The sequence below is a fragment of the Microtus ochrogaster genome, chromosome 22 (assembly GCF_000317375.1).
Source record: "Microtus ochrogaster isolate Prairie Vole_2 chromosome 22, MicOch1.0, whole genome shotgun sequence".
NCBI lineage: Eukaryota > Metazoa > Chordata > Mammalia > Rodentia > Cricetidae > Microtus > Microtus ochrogaster.
The window spans coordinates 27,281,168-27,294,670 of record NC_022023.1 but is presented as its reverse complement, the minus strand read 5'-3'; the positions used below and the strand labels follow the sequence as shown (position 1 = coordinate 27,294,670).

The 13,503-nt window shown below is 44.9% G+C and overlaps 1 protein-coding gene across 1 annotated transcript in view; it reads left to right on the top strand.

The window, feature by feature from the left end:
* Positions 1–13,503, top strand: part of Tarsl2 (threonyl-tRNA synthetase like 2) — a 45,171-nt gene that overhangs the window by 27,785 nt on the left and 3,883 nt on the right. The window contains exons 11-16 of the mRNA XM_005357796.3: positions 2,022–2,188; positions 2,886–3,048; positions 5,049–5,186; positions 7,753–7,830; positions 7,923–8,023; positions 10,819–10,923. Of these exons, the coding sequence (XP_005357853.1) occupies positions 2,022–2,188; positions 2,886–3,048; positions 5,049–5,186; positions 7,753–7,830; positions 7,923–8,023; positions 10,819–10,923 (752 nt within the window). The remainder of the gene's footprint in view (positions 1–2,021; positions 2,189–2,885; positions 3,049–5,048; positions 5,187–7,752; positions 7,831–7,922; positions 8,024–10,818; positions 10,924–13,503) is intronic.

Sequence of the window (13,503 nt, the reverse complement as noted above, 5' to 3'; positions counted from 1 at the left end):
CTGTTATTTTTGTATTCCTTTTAGCATTGTGTGGGGTTCCCTTCATGAATCTTGTCAGCCATGTGTTTTGAATTTCCAGATCTGCCTGACTCACTGAGGCATGATTAGGAACTGTAGAGGGGAGGAGAGGTTCTCGTCATCAGACTAACCCCCTGGAGCCTGCAGGCCTCCTCTTTCCTCATTGAGGCAGTGGATTTCTTTGCAGACGTGTAAAGAAATGTAAAGAAAAACCACTTCCTTTGAGTAAGGGGTGCACTCAATGGTTTAGCTGAAGGAAATAGTGACGGAGGAGTCTGTCTAGTCAAGAGGGGCGAGAGGGATGGTAGCACACACAAGGATGCCCCAAGGGGGTGTTGTTTCACCCTCACTGTTAGGGCTGAAGAGGGAGAGGAGCAGAGATACCCAGAGTGCTGAAAGCAGCAGAACAGAACTTACATAGAAAACAGTGTCAGAGCCAGTGTAAACTCAAGGCCGAGAAGGAGCAGGAAAGAGGCAAGTGCCCCAGCTTTGCTCTTGGAATCTTCAGTTTTTCATAGGTCACACCAAGAGACACATTAGTCAGGATTCGCCAGAGAGCTAGACCTATTGGGTCATAGAGGAGGAGACTAGCTGTGCGGGGTTGCCTTCGAGAGAGGTGGCAATGGAAGTCCAGTCCAAGGACAGAAGACTGGCCTGGCAGCTCATGGGTGGGCAGGCAGAAGCCAAAGAAGAAAGCGTCTCCTTCCTTCACCTGAGGTCCAGCATGTCTGCATGGCACTGGGAAATGTGTTCTGATGGAAAACATCAGGGGCAACTCTTTCCATCATAAAAGTATGCTTTTTTTTAAATATGTGAGAAATATATTTTAGCTTGTGAAGTATGGTGGTTTAAATTTGTGTCATGTGTTCACTAAATTATTTACAAATGATTTAAGAGTATCTAAGGAATAATCAACCAAATTGATATGTTGAAATTTAAAAATAGGAATAAAACTTTAAAAATATTTGGGTATTCTCCTCTCTTAGCCCCACGGATTTAATGAAGAAAGCTGCTAAGAAGTGAGAGAAACATCTGTGGCTTAGTGTCTACTACTTGATGTATTGCGAATTAAAATTCTCAGTTTTATTTCTACTTAACACTAAATGAGCCAATGCTATAACAGGGATCATGACATTCAGATTTACAAGTTCTAAAATTATTAGGTCTTCTAAATCATAGGGTGAAAGTGTTAGAATTGATTAAGAATATAGGACTTAGAAATTTTTAGTTATAGTGAAAGAACTATAAATAAATAAATATAAGTAACTCTATATAGCATTATAGTTACTAAGTTTGAAAGCACTGAAACATTTGTGTCTATACTATTTGTATCTGGTTGAATTTTCTTCTGTAAGATACCTGAAACAGTTTAAAAGAGGAAGGACTCATTTTGACTCTCAGCGTTGTTGGCTGGCTCTGCCTTCTGGGGGCTGTGCTGAAGTAGGGCATCATGGTAGAAGGGCTTGGAGGAACAAGTCAACTCACCTCCCGACAGCCAGGAACAGAGGAAAGAGAGGTGCAGGGGACCAGTTTCAGAAGACACAGACCCCAAGGAGATATCCTACGATGTATGTCTTCCAAATAGGCCCACCTCTGAAAGTTTCCATCACCCCCAACAATGTCATCAGATCAGGAATCTGAAAGCGAGATAATCCACCAATGAAGTCAGAGCTCTCACAGCTCAGTCATCTCAATGCTTGAGTCTGCCAGTTGTGGACCAAACCTTCAACACACGAGCCTTCTAGGGGATACTTCATGTCCAAAGGCAGTGCTGTGGTGTGCTGTGAAATAAATGTACTAATGAGAAGCTTACTGAAATATGCAGATTCTGTGTTCATACTCCATGAAGCTGCCACCTTAAACCTGTAACACCTGAGCCTGAGGAAACAGGCATTAACGGAAGACAGGGCCTTGAGTTTTGCAATAGCTGCTCACAGTATTACTCTGCTTGGCATTGTGCTTTAGCTTGGCAGATTTTAACATCAACCATGTTTGTCTTCAAGGAGGAGTATCACAGGCGTAACTTCACAGAAGTGGTCTCTCCTAACATGTACAACAGCAAACTCTGGGAAACCTCGGGCCACTGGCAGCATTACAGTAACAACATGTTCACCTTCGATATTGAAAAGGACACCTTTGCCCTCAAACCCATGAACTGTCCAGGGCACTGGTGAGTACTGCACATGAAGGGGACCCTGCACGTGTACATAGCACCTCATTGGAGTTAGCTTTGCATTTTATTCCTTTGCTCTTTAGAGGGATTTCCTGTCATGGGGAGAGTGGAGGCCATTAGTCATTGTACCTCGTCATTTCATCGTAGAGAATGGAGTTCCTTGATAAAGTGTGCTTGGTCTTTGCAGGTGTGGGATGTTAGCTCGGAATTCTCATTTTCTGCACTTCTCAGAGGGCAATGGTGTGCACTGATATTACAGATCATTATATTTGTAATTATTATACATCAAATATACATATTCACAGCTATTTAATTCTTACACACTGTTTGGCTGATTATAATAAGATGCACAAAACCCTGGTCAGTGGATGATGTGACGGGGGCAGCATTTCAGGAAGAGATGGTGTGGACAGGATTCTTTGTCAGCACTGCGGTGACGGCAGCTCACAGTTTGGCTTTCCTAGAAGAGAGCTAGGGCTGTCAGTCACCTGTGTGGCATCCTTAGTATGTGAGACACAGGGTTCCATCTCTGGGCCAAAAAGATAAATAAAAAATAATCATTGGAGAAACAAACTGCCTGTTGATCTAAGAGCCATCACGAGGCACTTGTGCATCTAGAGACTTAGCTTCAGAGTGTAAGATGATCACTTTTCTCTCCGTCATGTAAAGTCTGTCCCTTCCATGACTTTTCTAGTCTAATGTTTGCCCATCGCCCACGATCCTGGAGGGAAATGCCTGTCCGGTTTGCTGATTTTGGAGTTCTTCACAGAAATGAACTCTCGGGAACTTTAAGTGGCTTAACCCGAGTCAGGCGCTTCCAGCAGGATGATGCTCACATCTTCTGCATGGTGGAGCAGGTAGGCAAGGACACCGGGGAGGGCTGGCTCGCAGACCCACAGCTCCGTCTCCTCCAGCTGCTGTGCAGTGCGAGGTGTGTCCCTGTCCGTGCCCGTTCACTGAGCAAGACCTGGTCCTCTGGTTTAGAGTTAAGAGGCCAGCGGTTTCCCAGAGTGAACTTTGTTGCTTTCCCTCACTTTCTTAACTCCAGCCCCACACGTGGGTATCTTAAGGGAACTTGGGGTGTTTGTTTTCACTGTATTGCCTGCAACTTAGTCCTATATTTTCAGTTCAAACTAAAATTGTCATGCAAAGATCACTGATAAACACTGATAGTTTGACCTGGTATAGAACAACAGCACATGGAAAGTTTGCCAGGAGATGCTACACTTTGCAGCAAGTCTTGGGAAACTTAAAGGATTTGATAAAATATAATGTTTTCCAACTACTGAAATCACCATAAAAACCAATATCAGAAACCTATTTGGAAACTGAACAACACACTTCTAAATGTTCCATAGATCAAAGGAAAAATATAAAATAAAATTAGAAAATGTGATCTATGTAACAAAATGAAAACAAATGCATCACAAATTATGGGATGCCATTAGTATGATGTCTACAGGGACATATACAGAACCCCAGCTTCTACTTAAGAAACCAGGAAAACAAAAAGAGCCAATTACATCCAGTGTAAGACAAAGAAAGAAAACAGAGAGATAATGAGTGTGCTGGCTAGTTTTTATGGCCACTCCATGCAAGCCAGGGTTAGTTTGGATGAAGGAACCTCAGTTGAAGAAATGCCTCCACCAGCTGGCTTGTGACAAGCCTGTGATTAATTTGCTTAATAGGTGATTGATATGGTAGGGCCCACGTCACTGTGGTTCTGTATTCTATAAGAAACTGAGCACACCATGAGGAGCAAGCCAGTAAGCAGAACCCCTCCACTCCTCTAGGTTCCTCCATTGCTTCCCTCAGTGATGGACTGAGATATGGAAGTGTAAGCGAAATAAACCCTTTCCTCCCCAAGTTGCTTTCGGTCATGGCGTTTCATTACAATTGAAACCTTATCTAAGACAATGGGCAAACAAGAGACTTATTGTTTGGTTCTTAAATTCCTCTTCAGCTTTGTTACTGAAGGTGTGGCCCCCGGCTTTTGGTGAAAAATCTTAGGAATTAGAACCTTATTGGAGGAAGTTAGGTCATGCGGTACACCCTGAAAGGATCTTGAGTCCTAGCAGGAAAACTACACCCCCTTCTTCCATGGCTGGCCTCCCCAGAACAGGAAAAGTCCTGGGAAACCAAGCCAGAGAATCTGCTCCCCATTCTTACATAGATAGCTTCCCCAGGACAGGACAGGCCCTGGGGAGCCAGGCCCGAGCAGCCTCATACCCCTCTTCCACAGCTGGCCTCTGATACAGGCTCCTTGCCAGGATGTTCAGACTGACTTAGTTCCAAAAACAGCAGAGCCAACTGAAACAAAAGAATATAAGAAAACACCAACAAAACCCAAAATCTGGTTATCTGAGAGGATCAATAAAATTTGTAAGACTTAAGGAAAAGTGTGAGTTGGTGCAGACTCCGCAGATGCACAGGACATAAGGCTTATGTGTTTATCAGTGCAGAAAGACTTCATTAAACAACAAATAAATAGACTAAAGATTTGGTTAGAAAGCCGCCAAGATAAATGTTACCTCTCATTGATTCTACTAGTAATTATTACCCTGGGGAATCTCTTGATGCAAGAGAGATAAGTAAGCAAATAAGCAAACATCCACATTAGCTATATATTCCATTGCTAAGGGATCTGATACCATCTGGCCTCCGCAGACATCAAGCATGCATGTGGTGCACATACATACAGGCAAACACTCACTTTCACATACAAAGTTTAAAAAGCTTTTCAAGTCAGTTTGACTACTGATTTGACTACTATTTAAATAAACAATGTATCATTTAAAATGCCATGAATTAATTTAAATTGGCATTCTGTGTGAGTGTTTCAACTGCTTTATTTCAGATTGAAGAAGAGATAAAGGGGTGCTTGCACTTTTTGCAGTCTGTTTACTCAACGTTCGGCTTCTCCTTTCAATTAAACCTGTCAACACGGCCTGAGCACTTCCTAGGAGAGGTTGAGATGTGGGATGAAGCTGAAAGGGTAAGCACTGTGCCAAGTGCCGCATGCCTGAGGAAATGCTCTTCCCTGGGGAGTGAGTGTCTAGACTCTGGCATGTGGCTAGCCAGTTCTCCCAGCTGCAGTGACCATCTGCCCTACCCTCTGAAGCTCACGCGGGATTCTGTTCATAGTCTTCCGTCCTAGTCTACCTTTCCTAGACTCTCACAGGTGCTAAGCATACACCAGGAGGCAGGAAAATGGGGGACACTGTATGGAGAAGATGGATGCCAGGTAAAGGTGCACAGATGCAGGCTAGGCGTGAGCTGTAATGGGGTCTCCTCCTCACACATACCCCTGCCCTGTGCCTTAACCACACTCTTCTTCCCTGCCTACTGAGTGGAGGATTGAAGTCCACTGAGGTCTCCTGCCCTGGGAAGGATGCTGACTTGGTTTACCTAGAAGTCGCATGGAAGTGGGAAGAGAAAAGAGGGTTCAAAGCATGGCTCAGTGACTCTGCTTTCTCACACGTCAGTTCTGCGGGGAACTGCGTCTCTCTAAGCATCAGGACTGAAATGAGATGTGTCGGCGGTGGCTACACACAGGCGACAGCACCTGCTGCATAAGGCTGTGCTTGGGACCTTAAGTGAATTCATGTATATGAACTAATGGTGGGCCCTGTGCCAGGCAGCTGTGCAGCTGGTCTCTGTCGTCATCACCAGCCGTTCAGAATGGGGTGGGTTACAGGGACTAAAGGAGGGAGATGGGCCTGGCATGGGAACAATGAGGTGGAGGTCTTGACAGTTTTACTCCTTTTGATTGACATGGCTAAAGTTTAGCAGACAAGCCTGAAGTCTCCCAGGAGCATGGCAGTTACAGGATAGAACTTCCTCTGCTTTGGGGACTTTGTCCCAAGTGACCACCTTGGATGGTCTGGGAGCCAGTGAAATGAGCACTTAGGGTTTAGTCTATTGTTGTCTTCCCCGCTGTCCTCTCAAGTCTCTGTGATGGCTTAAAAACCAGCCGTCTCCACAGCAGCTCTGCTCCCCTTGTGCTGCCTCATCCTCTTCCCGGAGCCGGAAAACAGTTCGGTGACCTCCGCTTCATAGTCTTCTCCAAACCGTGGCCTGCCTGAGGAACTCTGGGACCCTCCAATGCTGTCACAGGGCCTCAGTTTCTCTGTCTAGTGTCCCTCCTCCTACTGAAACAGTACAGTCAAGGAGGGACTCCAAGACTGTGAAGCACCTCTATGCAGGTGGCCTTTCCTGGTCCTAAGCAAGGGGAGGTTGCTCCTGTAGAGTTAGGTCCACTAGGGATGTTGCCGGCATCTTAGGAATGAATTCTTTCTGTCAAGAGCATGTCATGAATGAGACCCTGTAAAAGCCCACCATGACCCCAGGAATCAGTTTCTCAGTGATTCCACCTGGAGCTCAGAGGCACTATTGTTGCCTTGTCTTCCCAAAGACCCCCTGTATTACCAATTGTCAAACCCCTCCTAAGCACCAGTGTATGGGGTTATGATGGGAACCTGGGTGGAGTTTTGACATATTTTGTTTCATGCTCTCCAGAGAAACTGGCCCAAAGCTTCTTCTGTTAGCATTTATCTGGACACTCCTTCACCAAAAATAAGTGCCAAGCAATCTTCACCATAGGCTGCATCCAAAGCCTGAGCTGGCTTAGCCTGAAGACAAAAGTGAGGTTCCATCCTCATACCCAGAACTCATAAGGGTTCTCCACCAACTGAAGTAGAGGTCAAAGAAACACAAAGGGAAGCGGTGGCAAAGTCTTCTGTTTCTATCTTCCTACCCACCATCCACAGTGAGAAAGGGAAGCAGGACCAAAGCTCTCAGACTCACCCACCTACAAGAAGACATAGGTCTCAGGCACACTACTGGGAGACATAGTGTTCTGCTTTGTTTTGTCAGCTTGCCACAGACCTAGACGTGTCTTGGAAGAGAGAGTCTCAGTTGAGCTATTGCCTCCGTCAGACTGACCTGTAGGCATGTCTCATGTCTGTGGGACATTTTCTTGATTGCTGACTGATGTGGGAGGGCCCAGCCCACTGAGCATGGTGCCACCCTTGGCAGGAGGGCCTGGAAGGTACAAGAAAAGCAGCTGAATCCGAGCCCAGGAGCAAGCCAGTGAGCAGTGTCCCCAATGGCCTCTGCTTCAGTTCCTGTCTCTTGGCTCCTACCCTGACCTCATTTCATGATGGCTGTGGCCAGGGACTTGTAGGATGACAGAAACTGTTCTGGTCCCCGAGTTGGTTGTGGTCATGGTCTCATCACAGCAACAGAGAAGAGAACTAGGAGCCACTGCTGTCAGTGTGTAGGACATAGGGCCTGCTCTGGAAGGAACAACTTAGGAAACAGTGCGTTTTTCCCCAGTTGAGAGGGACATACGCTTCAGAGCCAGAACTGCCATGGTCATCTCTGCATTGTTCTCACTCAGCCATTTGTTGAGTGCAAAAGATGCTTGGGAGTGTGTACTGAATGAGGGTAGAGTGTGATTAATATGTATAGATAGTTGTAAGCTATATAGCCAAAAAGATGAATATGAAATAAAGCAGAAGTTTCTAATGATCTCTTTTTTTAAAAAAAAAATAAAATAGCAACTGCAGAATAGCTTGATGGAATTTGGAAAACCTTGGAAAATGAACCCAGGAGACGGAGCATTCTATGGCCCTAAAGTAAGTAGAACATATGCCTGAAAAAAAGAGAAGGTAAAAAAATAAAACAAAACATGAAAACTGTCTCTAAGCAAGCATTTCTTAATTTACAGATCGACATAAAAATTAAAGATGCTATTGGCAGATACCATCAGTGTGCTACAATTCAGCTGGACTTCCAGCTGCCCATTAGGTTTAATCTCTCTTATGTTAGGTGAGTGATTCTAGTATCTTCACTATTTTTCATAAGATCATGGGCAATACACAAATAAGCACTATTGAGTTCTAATGTCTATGCTATGTACTATACATTTGTTAACTTCTATGTAATAGGGGGGTTTTCTTCATCTATTTATAGTGCTAGGTCAAAATAGTTAAGCCTGGGTACTTTATAAAGGAACGAGATTTATTTGGCTAAAGTTCTGGCAGTTCTAAAGTGCAAACAGCCTGGCACAGGCTTCTGGCACAGGTCTCCTATTGCTTCTCAATATGGCAGAGACATGGAAAAGGAAGTAGCTTTGTGTGGACGACATCAAGTACACGTGGTGGCCCTGCTCTCTGGAGAGCCAAGCTAGCTGTGTGAGAAGACCTCCGGTAGTCCCTTCCTGAGGCATCCTGCTTGACCGAACAGCTTGTCAGACCTTTTCAATCTACCTCTCCCCGGCTCAGGGTGGAGTTCAGTGATAGAGTGTTTGCTCAGCCTTTGCCAGGCCTCGGATTCAACACTCACACCCCAATTATTTCCCAATATTTCTAATGGCCGAAGAGTTGTTTTAATCAAGAATTCTGTTTTCTTTAGCTTATTTCTATGGTGGATGGTGTTTATTTAGAACTCTAACCACTTCTAGGATAAGATCTACTTGGATCTTGGCCTGCCATTAGTTTGTTGAGAATATTTGAATGCATGTTCTTACAGGAAATTGGTCTGGAGCTTTGTTTTTTGTAACAGCCTTGCTAGATCTCAGTATCTGAGAATGCTGGTCTTTTAAAACAAGTGGGGAAATGTTCCCTTCTGTTCTGTTTTCTGGAAAAGATGAGGTAAATTTGGTGTTATTTCTCTTACAGATACTTGGTAGAGTTTCCACTGAAACTGCCCAAGTTATATGTTTCCCTTTAGGAGGAAAATTATTGTCACATTTCAAATCCCATAATTTTCCTATCAGGGTTATTATAATAAACAAAACAATCCCTTTTCACTTGAGGGAGGGGTGGAGGGGAATTTAATCATCCAGGAAAGCCATCGCCCAAGCAGTATGTGGAGGGTGGAAACTAGGGGAGCATTAGTCCGTAGACAGATCAGGGTGGTGATGGTTAGAAGCAAGTGGCATCAGAGAGATGAACCAAATGGCGGTGTTTTGTGTATTTTGGAGAAGGGACTGGTGTGATTTTTGAAGCATAGGGAGCAGGAGAGCGAAGCATCACCGTGACTTCTTATCTTAAGATCTCAAGGGGGCTCACTATGGAAACACATGTTAACCTCTTGTGCACAGCCTGGAGGAAGGGCATCTGTAAAACTCAGCAGCCATCCTATGAAATGACGCAAATAAATCTCCCAGTTATGATAAGGAACATTTATCAGCAAACAACAGCATCTCCCCAGAACCAGGAAGGCAGTGAATATATTGCCTGTTTTATTGCTGCCCAGAATTATCCCAGGAGTGCAGATAGGTAAGGCTTTGTACAAGCTCTCATGTCTAAAATCCTGCAACTCAGATGGCGAAACCTCAGAGCAGTGACTCTAGAGCGTGATGTCCAGTCCGCCTCCATGCATGTCAGCGGTCATCTGCTGGGAGAAACAAGACAAGCATTTCAGAAGCAGTGGCATGGAATGCCAGGGAGGATAGAGTGTGTGATATTTATATGGTGCTTCCATCATGAGATTGTATCAAAGGCAAGACAGATACTTATGAGAAGGTTCGAACCACATTCTTGGAATGGGAAGAATCAACATGGCAGAGTTACTGGTTCTCTCCTAATTTACATACAAAGTCTAATCCACTGCGATTGTTTGGAGGGACTCAGCATTTAGTCTAGGTTTGTTGGATAATGTAAGTGTGTGAGCATAACTTTCTGTCACTAGTTGAAGAAGATGATGAGACAGAGAATGTTGGACACACAGAAGACTGCACAGAGGCTAGCCTACTTCTCTTCCATTTTCCACACAGAATAGCCAAGAACATTTAGGAATATTCCATACTGCTCCATGTGTGGAGTAGGTGACATCTGCATGGGTCCACACAGGAGTGAGTGAGTCAAGCTGCTTCTGAGTGTCCCCTCCCCACACTGCACAGACTTCTGCCTGAGCCTGCAGTGTCTATCAGCAGGAGTGTTCAGCAGTGACCGTGTCCAGTTTTGACACATGTGCATTGGGGCTAAGTGAGGCTTTCTCTGATTTGTTTGTCTCGAGTGTGGTTTAGATGTAGCTAGCTGGTATAATTTTGAGAAAAAAAGTTTCTCAAAAGAACTTCTTCTGTGTCATGGATTATGCGTGCTGAATGAACCGAGCTTTGCATTCTGAGGGTGTGCACACAGGTCTTGGTGAGTCTCGCTTCATTGAAGTTGGCAGTCACAGTTGGCATCATAGTTTTTTCCTATTGAGGAATGATGAACTGGAAAGTCTCTGTCATGATGGTGTGTTGGTCTGTGAGATAAATTTGACTGGTGGACTTATATCAGAAGTATATTGGAAAAATAAGGCTTACAATGGGGGAGTGGATGCAGGGAGAATTGGGTTAAATAAGACTGTCTCTGAGGAGCATTTGTGAAGCTCAGAATGGGCATGTGGGGGTCACAGTGCTGCTCAGCCTTTGTGTATTTGTGGTGCTCTCTGATAAACTGATTTAAAAATAAATGAAGAAGGTTAGTAAGGTAAAGTCTTGAGGAAAGCAATTTCCTAATGAAGATACCAAAAAATAATAATAATAACAGACAACACTAACTATAGGATTAGGAGATAAACTTATTGCTGGCCTTAGGGAAATACCTAATGTGCATTTTTCATTTCTTCAGTAAAGATGGGGATGAGAAGAACAGGCCCGTGATCATCCACCGCGCCATCCTGGGCTCTGTGGAAAGGATGATAGCCATTCTCTCGGAGAACTACGGTGGGAAATGGTAGGTGACATGGAGGGAAAGCTGGGCAGCTCTTCTCCATCTCAGGTCTGAGCAGATTATGTTTCTGCCTCATAATTAGTGAGTATCCACACCACAAATGCAGAATTCTTGTTCCATTTTCCATATTGGGAAACAGAACAGCACAGGCAGACTGACATAAAACTACACCATTGCCCTTTAAGGCCTGTGAACTTGGGTGTCGAAGAGCTGTCCTGGAGAAGTAATCAGATTGAAAATAGGCAACAGGTTTGCAGAAAGGGATGTTATGTCATCCATGGGACGCTGTGCTGGATGGCCTCAGGTCAACTAGACACAAGCTAGAGTCATCTGAGAGGAGGGAGCCTTGACTGAGAAAGTGCCTCTGTAAGATCTGCTTGTAGGGCATTGTCTTAACTAGTGATTGGTGGGGAAGGACCCAGCCCATTGTGGTGGTCCTGGGTTCTGTAATAAAGCAGATTGAGTTGAGCAAGCCAGTAAGCAGCTCCCCTTCATGGCCTCTGCATCAGCTCCTGCCTCTAGTTTCCCGCCCTGTCTGAGTTCCTGTCCTTCAGTGATGAACAGTGATGTGGGTGTGTAAGCCACATAAACCCTTTCCTCCTCAAGCTTCTTTCGTCATGGTTTTTCATCATAGCAATAGAAACTAAGACAGCTCTGATGGTGGTATTGCCCAGCAAAAGGCCCTTGCTGTTGAGTTTTTGAATATTCAAGAGGACCCAATCCTTGGTTCATGAACTGTGGCCAACCGGATAGTCATGGACTCTACCACATGAGTGTGACCTCACTAGGTTCCACATTGCTAAGCTCTTCTCCGGAATCGATTCTCACCAGTCCTAATCCAGGGGAGCAATGAACTACTTTGGGGCAGGTGATTGTTTTGTGTCCCTTTCTTTATGCAAGGCCAATGACAGAGGATAGTGATTTCCTTAGAAAAGATGGCAACTCTGGGTGTTGCTTTGTTCTCTCCTGCCAGCAGTGCCATGGAGCAACTTCTTAGAGAAGTGAGGGAGTGAGCCAGCATCACGGGACTCACTAAAACCCATGCTTAGAGGCAACTGCCTCGCCAACAGCCACGGCAAGAACTGGTACCAATGTTATGCACCCTGGGGTGCTGCACTCCAGAAGCCACCAGCGGAACGATAGCTCCTGTCACTAATAGCTTAGTTCTGCCTTCAGAGTCTGCTGTCTCCAGAGCTCTTGTCCCTGCAGCCACTGCAGTAGATGTTGGGTGCCATTGCTAGGGCCCCTGCCTCAGTTTCCTCCAAAAGTTCTGTGTCATTGCATCAGCCTTGCCAGGCGACGCTGCCTTCTTGGTGACAAGGTCCCCAGGCAGCGTGCTGTGCTCATCTGTCTGAGCAGTGTAAGGACATTCCTGAACTGAGCATCTTGCAAATGTCCTGCATACCTAGAAAGTCTATGTGTCCCCAGTAGCTCATCCAGAGCAATGTACTGTGGTCTCACAGAGCTTATAAACTATTACAGTTCTAGAGAAGCCAAAGCGCAGGGATGAATACACACGAATTAGCATGTCTATATTTCTAAACGGTTGGCTCTGGTTTAAACAGGTAGAAATAGGTGAGGTGATATGTCTTTATTAGAGTGGAATAGTGGAGTGGGTCAACCCTAAGGGAAGCTGGTGGGATGAGGACGTGCGGAAGGGGACAGGGGGGATTCTCTGGAGGGACTAGTCCCTCCTCAGGGACAGCCATACTCCCCACGCTTTGTGTATCAACTTCAAATACCTGCCAGATTTTGATGAAAATGTCTCAGAAAATGAGATTCCCTGGGGGCAGTAGGATGGGGTAGGGTGAGACCAGAGCATAGAAGTATGTGACTGTGCATATTCAAAAAGTAGTGGCTGGGAAGGGTCCCCACCGCACCACGATGAAGAAAAAGGTAAATGTATCTCACAGCAAACATGATCCTCTGTATTTTTTAAAACAGCATTGTATTTGGATGCACTCATAGGTTTGCATATAGTTGTAAGAGGTAATGCAGAGAGATGTATAATTTACCCACTTTCCCCCGGTGGTTTCATGTTGCAGAATTATACAGCACATCATAACCATGCATCAATGCTGCCAGCCCTGTTCAGATATCACCATTTCTTGTGTGGTCAGTTCTATGCATGGGTGTGTTTTGTTCCATAAGATTGTATCACGTGTAAACATGAAGTCGTCACCACCAGTCATGGTACTGGAGATGCCACCGTTTGTAACAACCACTCATGCTGACCTTTATGGATACACATGCTCTATCCTATGGCAATCTACTAATCCAGCAACCGTACACCAATTTTTTTTCCTCCACAATTCTGTCAGTTCAAGGATGTCACAAAATGGGGTTATGCAATATGTCATTTTATGACTGGTTATTTTTCATTTGCTAGAAGTGAGAGCCATCTTTATTCTGTCGGTTCACTGGGATTGTTCTTGGTGTTCCAAAGTGTGGTTGACCATGTTAGACGGTTCACCCACTGAAGAACAATTGGGATTTTTAGTCAGAGCTGCACTAAGTAAAGCTACTGTGGATGTCAGTGTGAGGAGCTGTGTAGTCACAAGGCTACAGCGGCTGTCAGTGTGA